General features: G+C 36.4%; 1 protein-coding gene across 2 annotated transcripts in view; it reads left to right on the top strand.

Annotated features, from left to right (window-relative positions):
* LOC137974019 (cytoplasmic dynein 1 heavy chain 1-like) overlaps positions 1-19149 on the top strand; it is a 115140-nt gene that overhangs the window by 20125 nt on the left and 75866 nt on the right. For both annotated transcript variants that reach the window (XM_068820941.1, XM_068820940.1), the window contains exons 16-28: positions 430-576; positions 2228-2374; positions 2656-2900; positions 3709-3781; positions 4330-4440; positions 4638-4757; positions 5223-5363; positions 5580-5802; positions 6482-6627; positions 6713-6823; positions 7116-7325; positions 8083-8229; positions 9196-9362. In XM_068820941.1, coding sequence (XP_068677042.1) covers positions 430-576; positions 2228-2374; positions 2656-2900; positions 3709-3781; positions 4330-4440; positions 4638-4757; positions 5223-5363; positions 5580-5802; positions 6482-6627; positions 6713-6823; positions 7116-7325; positions 8083-8229; positions 9196-9362 — 1988 coding nt within the window. The remainder of the gene's footprint in view (positions 1-429; positions 577-2227; positions 2375-2655; positions 2901-3708; positions 3782-4329; positions 4441-4637; positions 4758-5222; positions 5364-5579; positions 5803-6481; positions 6628-6712; positions 6824-7115; positions 7326-8082; positions 8230-9195; positions 9363-19149) is intronic.

Genomic DNA, 19149 nt, shown 5'->3' with positions numbered 1-19149 from the left:
TACAGCAATATTGTTGCTGATGTCTCCAAGAAGGGAGACAATAGGGTCAATTTGTATGCAGTAGGGATTTTTCTTTTACACTCCATTGTTTGTGGCGTTACTTTGTTTTCAAGACAGTGGCCAGAGAATTTAAGGCAAAAATGGCTTACCAGAAAAATCAATTTCTAGCTAATGTTAGGGTGATGTATTTTGATATAAGAAAGGTTATTCAAATGATTGCACTGTAGGATTTTGCTAAAAATTTCAAGGCTCCATGTCATGGCTCCATTTAAACTAGCTCTGCTAAATTGGATGCCCCTGGATAAAATTAATATTGAATTAAATAAAAAAATATAATAAAATAAAAAATAGATGAAAAGAACTTGGAATAAAGAATGTCCAGTGTATGAAGTTCTCATCAAATTTTGGAAATCATTGCATTTTATTCAGGTCGAGAAGTTCTTGTCTGGTCGTGTGGAAGCTGGTCTGAAGAGCTGGACTGAATGCCTAAAAGGCAGCAAGACCTCGCGACACATTATGGATGATACAGACACTTCCATGATGGCTCACAAGCCAGGAGGTGATCCTGAGATACAGGTGTGAAACTTGTTTTTGTTTTCCTCAATATGTGTTTGATTTGTGATTAAATAAATATTTTACCGTTGAGGTCTGCAGTGTACAGTAGCGCTCAACTATTTGTGGATTTGCTGCGGTTCTGAAACTGCAGATTCGATCTCCAGTTTGACCGAGGTAAAACCTCGTCTACGGTAACCGAAAGCCGAGGTTTCACCTACATGTACATTTTTTCCAGTTGATTTACGCTGAGGTTAAGAGAGGACGCGGTATGCTTTTATTTGGAGCAGATGCTATCAAAAGTGTACATGACATGTACGTGACTGTATGAAAGGGTCTGTTTCTAAAGGAACTGTTGAAAGGGAGAAGTACAATCAAGATACTGAACTGTACAATGTGAGCAACAGTTGTCTCTTATAGACAAAAGAAAATTTCCAGTGGCTTCAACAGGATTTGATCTCATGACCTCTGCGCTGCCAGTCCTTACTCTACCAACTGAGCAAAGAAGCCATGAAGTTGGGAGCGGATCATTTTGTTGGGCTCATGTGTTCCTGTGAAGGACTTGATGAATAAAATTAATGTAAATTTGAAGTGTGGGTTATGGACGAAAGAGAGAAGTGATCTCACACTTACAGTAATGTACATTGTATCATGGTTTTTAAATCCCATCGAAGCCACCTGAATTTAAGTGTCTGTAAGAGACAATTGCTTACATGTAAATTGTCCATTTACGTGTGTGGATCACCTCTCTCTTATATATCTTTACTTCAAAGAACGAATAGTTTGCAAGTATCTATTTTCTATGAAAAATAATATTTTTTTTGGATAAATCCCTATTTGCATAGATCACATCTCAAAGTTTTCAGTCTTTTATTCACGTTGCGTTTTCTTCTTTTTTCATTTTACTTTGTTTTATCTCAGGCTGGTTTTGGTATTAAAAGTTTCTATTTTCACCCAGAGTTTGTTCTGTTACTAACCCCACTGTGAGGTTGAGATTTTACTATGTAAATTTCTCTTCTTTATTTAACAGACTAGCCCTAATTTTATACTATGATTTTCCCTCAACTCACCATGATCCACACACACAATATTTTCCCTTCACTCACCCGCCTTACTAGAGATTATTATTTCAGTTAGTGGAGAGAAACCCCTTCTTGTAGGGGGATTCTTGCTGCAGCACCATATGTAATCATGCCGCAAAGTTTGCTAGTCTACTGCTGTTTTTGTTTTTTTTTTTTACTTTAAACAGCTAGCTTAAATTGTCCATTAAAGTGTGTGGATCACTTCTCTCTTTTGTCCATATCCCACACTTAAAAAAAAAAAAGAATAAAAAGTATGTGTTGCTGCATCAGTTGGAGATGGCATGGTTTGCTCTTTCAAAGGGCTAACACTCAAAGTGTCAGCAGTCCATCATTTTGCAGTGGTAATTCAATGTTAATCATCTTGCTTGATAAAATGAAATTGTCTCTTGAATTTATCCCTGGGTGGAAGCAGCTGATTTCATCTCTGTTCTCCTTGTTGCCATGAATCACTCAAATTTAGCACTGATAAAGCCAATTTTCCTGTTACAGATAAATAAACAATATGAAAAACTTGGTAAACAATGTTGCATCAATTTCAAATTTAGAAGGCTTGTCCTTGTATTGGTCTCAATTTTCATATTTTTATACATTAGATCTTGAGGCATGAGATCCTTATTCAGAATCAAGTGCTCTTCATTCAGCCGCCGGTGGAGAAAGTGCGAGAACACTTGATCAGTGAGCTGCATGTGTGGGTTGGAACCATCACCTTGCTTCCTCGTATTCAAAGTTCACGATACCAGGCATGTATATGGTTCGCATGATGTCCATTCAAGGGGTCTTATTATTTTGTACAGTAAGACTTACAGAAGTGCAAAGTTACATACTTTGAGGTGACATTTTCATCAGCTTTACCATCGCAGATCTTAAAGTCCCAATTGTTTGTGGAGGGAGGTGGAACAACTCTTGACAAGGATTTTAGGTTGAAATGAGTTTCGCTATAGTATTTTTACCTTCAAACAGGTACCAGGTAGACTACTTTGTCAGTAATTTTCTATTTGTGATATCTCTGCTATCATCATAGGTGGGCTTAGAGCGTGATGAGTATGAAACTGATACAACCTATCGCAGTCTCTTGGGCAAACTTCCAGAAGGTCCTGTCTATCTGCAAGCTGCTTATGCTGCAATTGAAGAGAAGGTTGCCAAGATGGAGGAGTATGTTCAGGTTTGGTTGCAGTATCAGTCACTATGGGACATGGACATGAATATGATATACAACAGGCTGGAAGAAAACATGGAGAAGTGGATGGTCCTTTTGAAGGACATCAAGTAAGTGATGACAATTCTTGTTATATACCCAGACTTTCACTCAACAAAACGAGCACTGTGATTGGTTGATTCTTGGTCATGTGCCCCTGATCAAATTCAAAATTTATGTATCCCGACCGGGATACAATTTCGCGGTTGTTGCCGGCTCCGGATGTTTTGCTGCAATTGTTAAAGGAAAAGTATAACAAAGCACTTAATGTCTGGTCCCTCCGTAAACTAAGGACAGTGTTTTGTTTTGTTTTCCCTCAAGTCCTGATATTTCCCAGGACAAAGTCAAGGAAAACATCGTGACTCGAGGGAAAACAAAACTGTTTCCCTGGAGACCATACATTTTAAGTGTACGTTGTTCTTTAGTTTTGCGTATAATGCTTGTAGGCTTAATGTTGGTTGGTTTTTTACTAATTAATAAACAAGAAAGGTTACAAAGACATAAACAATAAACAATACAAATGTGATTACGAATATGTACGATGAAGCAGTTTAAAGGGATAACAGAATAATGATAATAACAGATTACATTTAGCAATTACCTAGATATGAACTAATTATCTTATAGGCTCATTTGGCTTGTGCAGCTCCAGGTGCCAGTTTTCCCAGAAATTTGGTGTCATTAATAATAAATACATGTAAATAAAATTTTTGGCACACTTTTATGAAAAATGGTGCTCAAAATAAAAAGCCAATAACTATAATTATTGCTATTTTTTAAGGTCCTTCTGAGGTATCTTTCATGTGTCACTTTTAATATTTTATTGCAGCAAATAATTTTATTCTGAAGTTATGATTCCTTGCTGTAATTCTTTCACAGGAGAGCTCGTGTAACATTTGATACTTCAGAGACGCAGAAAGTCTTTGGACCTATTGTCATTGACTACCATCAGGTTTGTTCTTCTTATTTCTCATGGAACCCGTGCTGTTCTAATACCAACCACTGCATTGTTAACATTTAGAAAACAGTAGAGACATAATTTATAATTATTATACAAACTCAAACCAACCTGTTAATCAAAAGCAAGGTATGAACTTCCCATGTAACTGCACTATACATCTAATGAAGCATAGATTGCTTGCTGTTGGCCGTCTTTAGTCAGCAATAGTTTGGTTAGTTTCCCTAACCCTAACCCTTTCTGCGTGGTTCTTCCAAGAAGAACCCTTTCCCTTTTTTAAAGGAGAATCAAATTAATTAAATCTCCAGCAGTGTAGATCACAACATAATGGAGTATGAGCATTATTTTGTAGCACACTCTCTTGTGGCTTGTTGATGCACTGTATTTCTTACCACATTTTGATGTAATCTGCTTTTTACTGAGCGGAAGCATAAGTACAGGGATTTTTATTTACACCTTTTGTTAGAAAACCAAATCATAATGAATTAATCATCAAGGCAATAACTTATTAAGTGTGGTAATTATATTTTTTTCAATGATAGGTTCAGTCGAAAGTCAACATGAAGTATGATACATGGCACAAGGATATCCTTAGCAAGTTTGCCTCACGCCTTGGTGACAACATGCAAGACTTTTACAGCTCTGTCTCAAAGGTAAAGGAAGCAGTTCATGTGTCTCTCTACTTTCCCTTCAACAACTAAAGATTTTCTGGGTGGAGGTTAATCTTTGTTCTAATGCTAGTGGCATTAAGCCATATGAACCGGTGGTTAGGCTGGGAATATTAAATTTTTCATTCAAAACCAAGTGCTCACTGTGAATTTCATAATTGTTTTTATTGCTGCGATTTTAGGCCCGCACAGACATGGAACAGCAGACAATTGAAGGAGCTTCCACATCAGATGCTGTTGGCTTCATAACTGTTGTGCAGTCTCTGAAGAGGAAGCTGAAGAACTGGGAAAAGAATGTTGAGGTACTATATGAAATATTTTGTCTACTACAAACGTAATTCATTGGGTAAAGCTCTGAACTGTGAGGTTGTATGTTCACTATTCAGGTTTTTAAAAACACCTTAAACCAGGGTTTTTGCTTTGCTTTGCTTTTCCTTAACATCTGTAACTTAGAAGATGTTATACATACATGGACTGAGTTTGTAGATACTATAGGTTTGTTGCATGTCCTTCATTCCATCTTGGGTGGTTAGTAGGGGCATGCAGTTGAAGAATGCACTCACTAGTTGTAAAGATCAATTGTGCAGTGATCTCACTCTGTAGGGATTACTTCAGGATTATTGTAACCTTTCTCTGTTGTGTGATTTTGTGCAATCTAAATACTTTTAAATAGTAATTTAAAGATCCCGATATCATTACATGTACCACGGTAAAGAAATTTAACAGAAACTAACAGACATATTTTCTTTTCCGTTTTTATCTGACAGATGTACAAGGAAGGTCAGCGCATCTTGGAACGTCAGAGATTTTCCTTCCCTCCTTCCTGGCTTTATGTTGATAACATTGAAGGAGAGTGGGGTGCATTTAATGACATCCTAAAGAGGAAGGACTCCAGCATTCAGACACAGGTAAAAAGTGGATTTTGATGCAATTCATGTGACAATTTTTTTGCAATGAAGGCTGTATTTAGGAGAAAAGGGTAGCCGACTCTTCTGAGTGAGATAGCCAACACTTTCCATCGGTTGTCGGTGCTTTTTGAAAGCACTGGTCACTGCACATAGTTTTAAAAAGTAATGATGTCATAAGAAGAGTTTTTAATTTTTAGTCTCCTTTCTCCTTTGAAGGTCGCTACTCTGCAGATGAAGATCATCTCAGAGGATCAAGCTGTGGAAACTCGTACCTCTGAGCTTCTGTTTGAGTGGGAGAAAGGCAAACCGGTTCAGGGCAATGTGCGACCTGATGTGGCACTTAACAACTTGGCAATTTATGAGGGGAAATTCTCCAGACTAAAAGAAGACAGAGACAATGTTGCAAGAGCAAAGGAAGCTCTGGAGCTGATGGAACCAGGTTTATTATTGTCTGAATTTTTAACTACAGTAACTGTGTTGTCAATTATTTTGTTGTGAACTGTCTCCTGCTTTATACAAAGATTGACTCACATGTAAGTCAATTGGGACAGCAGGTGGTGTACCTCTGTATTTGTGAGAGCCTTTCTCTTTCATGTCCAAAGTGATACTCACCCCAAACCAAAACAGTAACGTTTTGTGCAACAATCCCGTCCTAATTAATTGTTAAAAATTGAAGGAAAATGGCTGATAGCTTTTTTAAAGTGCTGAGAACTTGGCAAGATTCTTTTTTTTTTGGCTTTGTGCAAATAATTTACGTAATATTTTAACCTTTATGTAACTATATCCTCGTGAACTTCTTACGTGTAAATAATCAAATCCTGACTGATGCTATAAAATTAATTAATAGAGGTTTTTTCATGGTGGTGAGAAGATATGAATTTTGTTTGAGTAGCAAGAACAATATCTACAGGTGTAGGCTACAGTAGATGCTAAATTAAAGAGAGAAATGATCCTTATGCTGTACAATTAAGCAATATCGTCTCTTGTAGACACCTGAAAAATTCAGTTGGCTCCAGAACCCGTGACCTCTGCAATGCTGGTGCAATGCTCTACCAATTGATGCTTGATGTTGCATTTTTTGTTTCATGACCTGGCATCAATGTTTAAATTGTTTACAGGTACTCTAGTGGCCAGTGATGAGAGAGTGCAGGTTGGACTGGAAGAACTCCAAGACTTGAAAGGTGTTTGGTCTGAGCTGGCAAAAATTTGGGAAAAAGTGGATGAGTTGAAGGAGAAGCCATGGCTCTCTATCCAGCCCAGGAAGGTGGGCGTTGCATTGTTACTGGCTACTGGCCTCTATTGTCCCGAAGGTTCCATTCTTACACATTACCCTTTGTTTATTTTGGCAGCTGCGTCAGTCACTTGATGCCCTCTTGAATGACATGAAGAATCTCCCAGCCAGGCTGAAGCAGTATGCTTCCTTTGAGTATGTTCAGAAAACAATTAAGTCCTACTTAAAGGTAAGACATGAGCATTAACATGGCAACCATTGAAGGTATCCCGTCAGTGAAAGACTAGAATAAGTTTCAGAACATGCTCAAACTCTAGGTCTTCACATTTATTGGATCACAGACTACATTCCATTGTACCGTGCTTACTCCCTGTAAGACAGTCCACTCTGATTACTGCTTTCAAGCCGACAATTCCTGACATACACTGTACACTGTACTACAGAGCTGTAGGGAGGTTCATAGCATGATTGATGTCTCGTGATCCAGTCTCGAAGTGAATACCTTTTGTTTCTTTAACAAGGTCAATGTCCTCATTGTTGAACTCAAATCTGAAGCATTAAAAGAGCGTCACTGGAAGACACTGATGCGCAAGCTGCACGTGAACTGGGTGCTGAGTGACTTGAATCTGGGTCAGGTTTGGGATATTGATCTGCAGAAGAACGAGCTGATTGTCAAAGATGTCATACTTGTTGCCCAAGGAGAGATGGCGCTTGAAGAATTTTTGAAACAGGTATGACTTATTTTAAAATTACAGCTGGAAATATTTTGCTATTATTGTGATTTTGGTCTTGAACCAACGAGGACAAAGAGCAAGGGCGGTTCATATTTTGCAATAAACGGAAGTGGGGCAGGCCAAAGCAAGCCACTGGCAAATATGCACACAAGCCACTGTGGCTCACGTGATCAAAGCTTATCCTGGTTTCAGTGGCATGGAGTGAAATGACTGTATAGCTTTTTCCCTTGGATGCAGTGCTAGTCCATTGCAGGGTCACCCCTGGCAGTATCTACCCATTCGCAGATGTACACCTGGGTGGGGAGAGACAGTGGGTGAAGAAAGGCTTTAAACCAGTGAACCTAATGGAGGTGGTTGGGTACGACATCACTGTACACGTGTACCTCCACTGAATGTTAACTTGGCGCATATTGGGTTGGAATTGCTTACATGTAAGTGCTTCTGATTTGAAGACAAGTAGAAAGTGAGTCGCTTACAGAGTGTACATGTATATGTCCACTTAAAAAATGACACTCCAGCATTCGAATTAAGCACATCACAAGCAAGCACAGCCATGCAATGAAAGGAAACGTTTTCTTCATGCTCAAGCTCATGTTTTCCTTATTTCACACAGAAACTGTACTTATGCTTGTGCTTAATGCTGATGTCCTCATACATTGTAGGAAAAGGCCACTTTTTAAGCCAGGCCTTACACACTTAGTTCACTGGTTGTAAAATGTTTTCTAAGCTTGTGTGACGATTGTACTGATTACAGGTGCGAGATGTGTGGCAAAGCTATGAACTGGAGCTGGTTAACTACCAGAACAAGTGTCGCATCATCCGGGGTTGGGATGACCTGTTCACGAAAGTCAAAGAACACATAAACAGCGTCTCAGCAATGAAACTCTCTCCATATTACAAGGTACAGCGTAAAATACAGTATGATAATACACTGATGGTGTTTGTGATGTTAAAAGAGAAGAGTTGAAATGCAACCATAAAAAGCTTGTGAAATGAATCATCGCGTCATAAGCAATTCTTTGAATTTTCTGACTCTGATGAACTTCATAAATTACTATCAGTAGAAAACCATAAAAGTACGGAAGTTGCCAGCGTACACAAGCAATGCACTAATCATCGAGTTATTATTCCACCTCAACTAGCAACTCCCACCATAAACCTAGAATGAGAATGGTAATTAAAAAAATTAGAAAACATTCTGATCCTGATGATCCTATGCAGATCTATCAAGCTTTGGGTCGTTTCCATTTCTCAACATATCTGGCACATTCAACATTGAGAATAATAATAATAATAATAATAATAATTATTATTATTATTATTATTATTATTATTAGAACAGCCCTCGTATGCTTGAGAGGCTCAAGAACTTTGAAAAGAGTGAAAGCAAACCTTATTGACACTGATTTTGAACTAGACAATCAGAGATATGCTTAACTTTCTTTTTTGTGATGTTGCTTTTTCTTTTGATTGTGTCATGAATGGACTTTTCTAATTCTTACCGATATTCATGAATTTGTTTTATTCTTTCTTTCTGATTATTTATTCTGTCTCATGCTGTTTTATGGATGAATTTTCTGATGACAAATTTAAGACGCTATGACTTTTTATAATTTGTATTTTTATCTTGTTATTACGAATCTTCAGCTAACAGAAATCGAATGATGTTTTGAAATGTTTTACTTTTTCTCTTTTAGAAGTTAACACCGTTGTCTGTATATAGGTTTTTTATGAGTATTAAAATAGTTATATAATTATTATTAGTATTAGTATTAGTATTAGTATTAGTATTAGTATTAGTATTAGTATTAGTATTAGTATTAATCAACTGGAGGCAATTACAGAACATGAACTTGTCTTTCCAAAGGTTTTTGAAGAAGATGCACTTCAGTGGGAAGAAAAATTGAACAGGATTCATGATGTGTTTGATGTGTGGATTGATGTTCAGCGTAGATGGGTGTACCTTGATGGCATCTTCAGTGGCAGTGCTGATATTAAGGCTCTGCTCCCAGTTGAGACTCAGCGCTTTCAAAGGTGAGACTTTGTTTACTTCTTTGTTTGTAAGTATGTACCCTGCTAGACAGAGGTTTCCTCGAGTCTCCTCTCTAGTTAGAAGGAAAGGAAACCCTGCATGGGTCTCCTCGATATTCTGTCTCGTGTGCGTGACGTTATGTCAATGCAACGTCACTTCCACCCATCCGCCAGATGGTAAGCCTTAAAAATGCGAACCGCTTATAGCGGGTTTTAAACCAGTTAGGCAGTTCAGTTGTTAATCATGTTTGGTGCATCATTTAGCGTATCTGCATTTAAAAAAACTGTAACATAATCAGACAATCACAACGATGAATTTGAGTCATTAACCGGTTCCGCTACAATGATTGATGACTGTAAAAAATGAAACTGTTGATTGGAGCTTCGTTTTCAGAACCAACAAGTTGATCAAAGGTGCAGGGCTGTCAACCCCAAAACTATTCAAATATAGAGATTTGATAAGGATGGGATGATAGAAATTATTGTTGTGAAAGTCGATAGTAGTATAGGAGTTGGGGGTATGAGATCATTTTGTAAAAATGCTCTCATCCCAACCCAATTCCATACTACTTTACATTTGACGGTTACATATTTTTGATCTCGTATTTTCGGTCTCATATTCTTGGAAATATATATGTTTTATATTTCTGCGAATCTATGCCGTGGCGAGGCAGAATGGATCCAACGCAAAATTTATTTTGGAACTATATGTTATTTAAAATGCGTGACTTTCTTAGAAAAATCACAAAGCATGGCATTCTCGGAAATAAATAAAGGGGGTTTCCCCGTGATTTTCAACCAATGAAAAGTTAACCCATAAATTAACCAAAACCGAAAATACAACCAAATGGTTCAAATTTTGGTTTTTTTTCTGGTTGGACATTTTGTGTTCAATCCTTTGAAAGAAATGTTATTTTAGTGTGTTAATGTTGTAATGACCGTATGCATGACTTGTCACACCATTATTGTGAATGTACCGCTTGTCATCGAAGCAAGATAATGATACTTTATTAAGCTCATAGCTTCCAAGTTGATGTAAGTTGCTTCTAATCGTTTTCATGGTGTGATGCAGTTGCTTGTTATTAAACAGTACGTTTTTATAATTTTCATGAGTTATGTTCTTTTTGATGATATTCTTTTTAATGCCCTTAGCGGTCTTTCCGCCTTTGTCATTGTCTTTCATATATGAATACATTTTCGATCGCAATCCGACGAATTCGGTTATTGGTATACCTGCTGCCTCGTCTTTGAATTTACCGATTACTTTTTTGTTTGTCTTGTCGAAATATTGTGAATCTTCGGGATAATCACTGTTATCGAATTTGTCTTTATCATTCCAAAAGTCTTGGTACGCATCACTGGTTTCAATTTCATAGGTCAAGCTGTCTGTGTCTGTGAATAATAATTTCGCTTTGCTACCGTATTTTTGTTTGATGTAGTTATAATGAAAATCATACATTAGTGTCTTGCTAAGATCTAGGATACACATACCCACATATGCCGGCCTGTTTAGGGTTAGTGTTTCTTTGATTTTATGCACTGCCACTAGATTTTTATTGAAGATCTTACTACTAACATATGTTGGTTTGGCAGCCATTTTTGACAGTTTGTTTTTATCAGTTACTAATCTGACATCTACTCGCTTTCTGATATTTTCCATTGTTTTCCCAAATACACTGTTATTCATGAGCTTTTTAGCATTGGTTCTCTTCTGTGTGTTGAAATCAATGTATTCTTTCAACCATGGTGACTGATTGAACTTTAGAACTCGATGGATTTTGGTTATTTTCAAACCAAGATCGGTGTACAATTGTAGGTTCCTATAATGAAGAACATACTTTTCTTTGTTGCTTAATGTAGGTATCAGTTTATGAACTAAGCCAGTTGACACTTTGAATTTATTGGCTATTTCTTGGCAATAATTAGAAAGCATATCTTTGTTGACTTTGACCTTTTCGGCTGCTAGCGGATAATCATTATGCAGATCGTGTAATTCTTTGGGATATTCCAAATCAACTTCTAATATCAAACCTTTATTGCTATCTTCTTTATACTTGGCTAGGTCTATCTTATCAATCTGGTTTTTAGCCAACCATTTAAAACCACCAGTTGGAAGGTATTGGCTCATTGCCCAACCATACAGATTGTTAGCATCTAGATACATTATATACTTTGAGGGCGCCTTCTCATCATACGTTTTCATGTATCTATTATTAGCTTTGCCGTATCGATTTGCTATGTATGATGTACCACCACGCATGCCCTTTTCGATGAATTGAAACATATCAATATCAGTCATAAGCTCCAATTTAATGTCAGTCATCTTTAACATAGCATCCCAAGAAAGCCCAGGACTGGTAAAATAATGACAGGGGTCTAGTTTGTAGTATTGCAGACAGGTCTTTCGAAAGTTTTCAAACACATCAGCTAACAGAAGGATGTCCGATTTAAGATATAAGTCATGGTACTCGCCCATATTTTTGAGATTGAATGTATTCCACACATTCTGGGCATGCGCGTAGTCTTTGTCACTTATGTGTTCGTCATTCAAGATGCTGTAAAAGTCTTCTTTCGATGGCAGCTTTTCATTGAATTTTTCAAAACTGTCCATAAAGTCATATGGGTATACTCCCTTCTTGCTCATCAAATCAAGTTTTTCGTTTTTGAATTTTTGAGAAGTATATATTAATGCTTCTTTTGGTAGGTTGCTCACTAGTTTATCAAGACTTGAGCTCATAAATTGGAAACTACCAATAAAGGTCAGATGATTACCAAGCATGAAAGCCATGTACTTTTCCATATTGTTTGGAATTGCATTGATGTTCATTTGACACTTTTCACCTTTCTTATTTGTATATTGATGCTCTTTGACTATTTCACCGATCTCTTGCATTATAAAGTGACTGTCATACCCACGGAGATTGTGAAACATGACTGGTATTTTCTCAGTTAGTCGAAAGTTAAGATTGCAATCTTGGTGAGCTGATCCTCTGTATTTACCTGTGATATGGCAATGGTCTCTAACTCTCACATCATTTTCATTGTATTTTTTATTGCAGATATGACATTCATCAGCTTTTTGAAATTCTTTTTCATCATCTTCAGTCATTCTCAACGGTTCATTGAAATATTTTTTCATGATCTTCTTGCAATATTTAACTTCCTCTAGCATAGCTTCCATAAATTTGTAAACAGCTTTTTCACCTCTATAAATTTGTACTGGTTTTGTGTATTTATCATCATAACAACACACAACCTTATATCCATAACCACAGTCTGTGTGTCTCTGATAAGCCTCTGTGTACGATTTATCATCATTAGGTTGGCAACCGGATATCTTTTCTGTCATAGCTTCAAAATCTGCATAAATGACGAATGGTACTGGTAGTTGTTTATGGAAATTATTGAATTTTAGTATGTTATCATCTTTTGTTGGCATTTTGATAGCTTGTGTGCCATTTACTTGTATGCAGTTTTCTTTATGATCAGTTAATACTCTTTCAGAACTGAAACATTGTAAGCAATGCATACAGAAGTGCTTCCTTTCCTTGTGTTTTGTTTGATTGTACATGAATTTGTTGAAATCTTTGATCAACACATAATGCTTGTTTTCATTTTCCGTTATAAGAAGCAGATTCATACAATCTTCATACTTTTCTTTTGACACATAAATGGGATATTTTTGTTTGTTTTCATAACCAAATACATTGATGTTAATTTCATTTTGCTTTTCTATTTTGTTGTACTGTTTGGTAGTCACTGGAAATTCAATTCCTGAATAATTCAAATTTTCAATGAATGCTTTGTCTGATTTTTTGATTCTCTGTGGGTATTTGTCTTGAGGATTAAGATGTCTTATGTGGCACCACCTGAAGCATTCATTATCCTCATTTTTCATGTTGATCAATCCTTTTGCACTGTGTTTGAGTTCATTTGGTAATTTGATGTAAGAAGATCCTTTCATTGGCTCGTATTTTACCGCATTGATATAATGATTTTCAACAGATTGAATAGTCCAACCAGATCCCTCTGAAATCCAAACTGCAATCTTGTTTAGTATGACTTGTTTTGACAAAGATAAAGCTAGTTCAATTTGTGTGTCATTTGTTATTGTTTGTGGTTGACTGTTGAAATAAGCCGTTTTGATGATTTTTTCTTCTCGCCCTGTTTGCTTTTCAAATGTTACTCTAAGTGTTTCAACAAACTTTAGACCTTTCATTGATTTTAATATTTTTTCGATATGGATGGCAACAGCCTTTCTTGTATTTTGCAGTTGCATAAGTGGGTCTTTGCTGTTTTTTATGTTGATTTCATAAGACTTGGTGAACCCTTTTAAAGCTTTGTTCGTTTCTTGTATTATGGTCCTTGGTGATGGAACGGGTTGTTTTTTGGTTCTTGGAGCTGCCACTGGAGCAAAACGCTTCGTCCTTGGAGCAGGCACCGGTCTATATCCATCTCGGAACTCTGGTGGTGGAAGAATTATGTTTTCTTCATAATTTCGCACCATTTGCCGCACACTCTTACGAGGTGTCGGTATTGGCCGTCGGGGACCAACTTTTGTATCGTCTTTGGTGATTAATTTTTTGATAAGATTTATCAGGTCTTTTTTGCTTAGATTTTCTAAACTGGTATGATTCATAATATTACTTGAGATATTATTTTTCATTCTCTATCTTATATAACAATCGACATTCTTTTAAATACTTTATGGATTTTTAGTTGAAACCAATCTGGTACGATTGATTTTAACTGTAAAAATTTGACAAACTATATATTTTCCAATTCATGAATTTTCATATGCAGTTTGTGTTTCTCACTTTTGAGATGCTGATGTTTTCCTCTCATGGCATAATTCTTTCCATTGTTGCATATCACACAATACCATTCTGTCTCACGACCATATTTGTTTTTTTTCTCTTGAATCTCTTTGTCAGTGAATTGTTTCTTTGGACCTCGTTTTGAAGTTTCCATATTATATACAGAGACATTATTCTTTTATATGGTTTTAATCAGAATCATCTTCAGAATCATCTTCACAATCATCTTCAGATTCATCTTCAGATTCATTTGGTTTGTATTTGCTGAAAGCTTGTTTTATCTGTTGCAACATGTCGTCGTTTATGTCATCGAGATCCATTACAAAGATTTTTTTTCCATCTGTTACCATGACCATTAATTTTTTATTGAAATGCACCAATTTCAATTTAACGGGTGGATGAATGACAGACAACACATCGGAATAAATCAAATCTTCCAAAAAGACTTTCAACGAAGGCTCACGAATTACATGGGACATTAAAGCATTGAATAATGATTTTGGGTTCATATACAATAGGATTATATTAGTTTTTCACTTCATCCTTGCAACAATTTCAATGGTGCCAAAAATTTACGGTATCTTTGAAATTCTCTGAATAAAAAATCCATTTTGACATCTATGATGTGAAACATTTTCCCGATTTCTTTCTTTGGTCCTCCTGTTTTCAATGCTTTGATCAACAATGGTACTGCTTCTGAATGAACATAATGCATATAACCTGCGTTCCTGACCACTATTTCACAAATCATTTCTGTGATCACTTTTCTTACAGCCATGGTTTCAATTATTTGGCTTCCTCTGAACATATACTATATGTTTCGATTATCTTTTACACAGATTCATCACTGTCTTGTGACGCAAAAGATTCTGGCGAACTTGGGCAACTAAAATCCGATTCGCTTTCTTGTGATGAAAAACTTTCCGGTGAGGATGGTACCCAGTCAGAATCCGACAGATGGGAATCCTGATCGCTCTCATAATAGAAACCAACTTTTTCTTCATTTTCAAACTTGTCCATATAATATAAGTATATATTTTTATTTTTTTATAAGTATTTATGCGCGTTTCACCACGATTCATATGTTTTCAATGTCTTTCAATGGTATCCAACTGTTGAATTCATCACTGTATCCCTTCCATTTTACCAAAGCTTGTTTCTTTTTATAGTCTCTTCTGATCACTTTGTCAATACGGAAAATATCCTGCTTTGCTTTTAATAATTCAGGTTCATAAAAACTGCCTTGTATCTCTTCACCTCTGAGATCTTTTAGTTTGTATGTTATTGGATTAGTGTATTGGATCTTATCAACTGTAAACACTTCTTCGGTCCAGTTTGGAGTATATCCTTTATCGAACACATTCCGTTTATACTTGGATATTCGAACCTGGTCACCTGTTTTGAATTTAGGTTTTTGTTTCAATGTTTCTGTATCACCATATAGATTGAAGTAAACGGTTCCTTCATTCCTCTTGTTAGATGCTTCAACGGGCGTCATCTTTGTGCTTGAATGTTTTGTGTTGTTGTACTGTTTTACTAGTTTGGGTAGCATATCGAGATACATTGTATTACCTTGAACTGTGAACTGCTTCCACATTTTGGACTTGATTGTTCTATTCCATCTTTCGACCACTGAGGATTTCTCTTCATTTTCAGTGGAGTACATATGTATCTTATTTTTCTCCAACAAGTCCTTCAAGTGTTTGTTATAGAACTCCTTTCCCTTATCAACCCATAAATATTGTGGTCTTCTACCTTCCTTGAATATTGTTTTAAATGCTTCAGTGACAGATTCACCTTTCTTATCCTTCAATGGGACAATCCAACCGTATTTGCTGAAAACATCAATAACCATGAGAAGATACCGATAACCTTTATTCCATTTGCTAAACTGTTGCATTTCAACTAGATCACTTGCCCATATTTCATCAATATGATTCACAATTACACGCCGCCGAGTAAAGTTGCGTCTTATGTATGCATGTAATTCATCTGCTAATTTTTCTTGCCAGTTTTCTTTACCCGACGGCTTTTTCCGTTTTTTGAAACTCCAAGACCTAGTTTCTGCTTTGTATTGATAACATTTCTTGCCAACCAATGCCCCCATTGTCTTTCATTATACGGTACGTTGTCTAAAGCTTGAACCATTTTTCTATCTGCTTTGTTTTTACATTTTCTGTCATCCTTGCAGACGGAATAATCAACATCGTGTTGCATTGCTATTGCATCAGTTTTGCCAGTGGGCATATCATATATTTCCAATATTTGACCAGTTTTTGGGTCATACTTCAGTTGATTTTCTAAATCATTATAAGGTCCTGTGTAATGATGCCCAGGTAATGTCCATCCGCCTTTTGGTTTCGGCAATTTACCAATAGCTTTGTGAATGTCAAGAGCACCACCATCAAGATCTTTTCTGTTTGTTGTGTATTTTTTCTTGGGTCTTATTTTTGTTGACAATTGATCGAGAGCTTCAGAACCGACTTTATGAAGTAGAGGGTTCATTTTTCTCAAACCATAATCGATTGCTTTTTTCTGCAATTTTGGGTCTCTCATTAATTCGGAACCATAATATCTACCCATTTCAACGGCTTTTTTGCCAAGATAAGGTACTCCTTTAGTTAAAAATAATTCCGTTCCTGCATTAGCGATATCACCAAATAAGCCCGCTCCCAACGGGCTGTTTAGTTTCCCTGTTTTTTAACAAATTTGGTCTTTGTAATACCACATTCAGCACAAGTGCAAAAGAACATTAGTCTACCATTTTTAGCTGTTTTGTAACCTGAAGGTTCAACACATTCAGTCACTTTCTTTTGTTTTACACAATATGATTTCATAATATATATAAGTTAGATATTTCTGAAATAATATTCGATAAATCTCTCATTTTTCATTGTATCATTTATGTCGAACACTTGTAATAAATCATAATACGAATTACCCTTATTCATTTCATTTAGAAAGTATAAACAGAAATACCCACAAGTTGTTGTTTGTATGTTTTGTATCTGATTGTTTTGATGTAACAAAGTGAGATTTTTCTTTTTGGCATGATTTACGATCTCTTGAAATGGGGGCATACCAAAACTATCGAAATAATTTATCACATTGTCTTTGACATATGTTGCAACCCAATGACTTCCGCTCATATAAGCTGGTTCTAGATTGTAGATGAATAACGCCTGTTTATGGTTATGTGGAACATTTTCATCTCTTGACAGTACATCATTGATTGGTATATTCAAATATTTGCACCATTTTATCAGATCGTGGTTGGACATAGGTATTTTTTTGTAAAATTTTGGTTTCACAATATTGCCCCCAAAATGGGTATGCCATTGAATGGACTGTTTTTTCCTAATAGTAACCCTTTTCCTTTTTTGGTTGAGGATGTTTTTTTTTTTCTACCATTACCAGTCACATATGGCGGATAACTGTAAAATGGAGGGGGCATTCCCATTCTAGGTGCTCCTGTACCATCCTTTTTCGACGAAGGTGGTCTACCTACCCTCGGTGCTCCTCTTCCCGTTAGCTTTTTGACAAGATTCAAAGCCAAAGGTATTCCAATGCTAGCCAACAGAGTGCCTAAAAATCCACCTGATTGTGTTCTAGTAGGTGTTATATGCACACCAGAACCTGTTTGAGCTGCATTGATGATGTCTCTTTGCTGTTTTGTAGTGAACATGTTCAGATATGGCATTAGTTTATTGATTGCCTCGAAAGGTATCATCATGGGTAATGGTAAAGCACCGCCTTTTTGACCAGATCCTAACAATTTTTTAGCTCCGGCTTCTGCTAAACCACCAAGAGCACTCAACCCAAGGGTTTTACCAATTGCTGGAAGAGCTCTCATACCAAGTGACAATACGGTGCTCAAAAGACTTCCGCCGACTTGTTTCCTGATATTGGTCTTAGCAAGCTTAATGTCCATTCCTTTGTTCAATTGTCGATTTTTTTGCAATCGTTTTTTCACCATTGCTGGAACATAAAGAGTGTCGTTTCCATTAAGAGAATCATTTGTCAGTCTTAGAACAATTGTTTCCCTTTTATGGTAAGCATTACTCAGATTCTTTTTTTGATTATCTGAAAGTCTTACGTTGATTTCATGAAGTTTAGTCATATAATATATGTTATATAATTCCAGTTACAAATAAATATGTGTCATTTACTTGATTTCATATTACTATTTCAGTTGTGGGCTTAAACTATCACCAATTCATTACCCACCTTGTCAATAACAACCGACTCTTCGTACAATACAACTGCATGGACATTGAAATCTGCTGCACTATTGGCACTTATTTTATACCTGAAAATCAACTGTTTAGGGTCTCTTGTTACTTTTTCTGTTTGATATGACAGATCGAAAAAGATCAGTGGATACAGGCTGTTATAATTGGCAAGATTCAACTGGGTTCCGGTGTTGTAATCATTTTTTCGCATTGCATAAGACATCAGATCATTGAAAATCCTCACTTTGCTCTCACTGTCATATTCCGTTTCTGGGTAGAAAACACCATTGCCATATTCGAGTCTGCATGTTGTTAAATAACTGTTTGCGTTTGCTGCATTTAGTTTGAAGGTATCAAGTATATATGGATTTTGAGTTGCAACTCTGGTTTTAGCCCGTTGTAGATAAACAAAAATTGCTTTGACATTGTCAATACTGGAAGAAATCTGAAAAAAACCACTGACTCTAGCAGGTGCTGACACTGCATATAGTTCACGCTGATATGTCCATTTGTGTTCTTTCATGAAAGAGCTTACAAATTTGTCGTACATGCTGTCTTTTGGTGTTAATTTTGGAACCCATAAAAGAAATCTGTTCAAAACTACTCTGCCGGCATCTGTTCCTGCTGCCATATTGATGAGTTCATTGTCGTTCTGGAGATTCAAATTGAATTGTAACTGCATAGGAATCAACATTTTATCCTGCAACTCTTCAAAAAAACTGTAACGATTGAGAGGTATGA

Source organism: Montipora foliosa, chromosome 10, assembly GCF_036669935.1.
Source record: "Montipora foliosa isolate CH-2021 chromosome 10, ASM3666993v2, whole genome shotgun sequence".
NCBI classification, from domain to species: domain Eukaryota; kingdom Metazoa; phylum Cnidaria; class Anthozoa; order Scleractinia; family Acroporidae; genus Montipora; species Montipora foliosa.
Note: the sequence above shows the minus strand (reverse complement) of the source record. Positions and strands in the feature narration are given on the sequence as shown.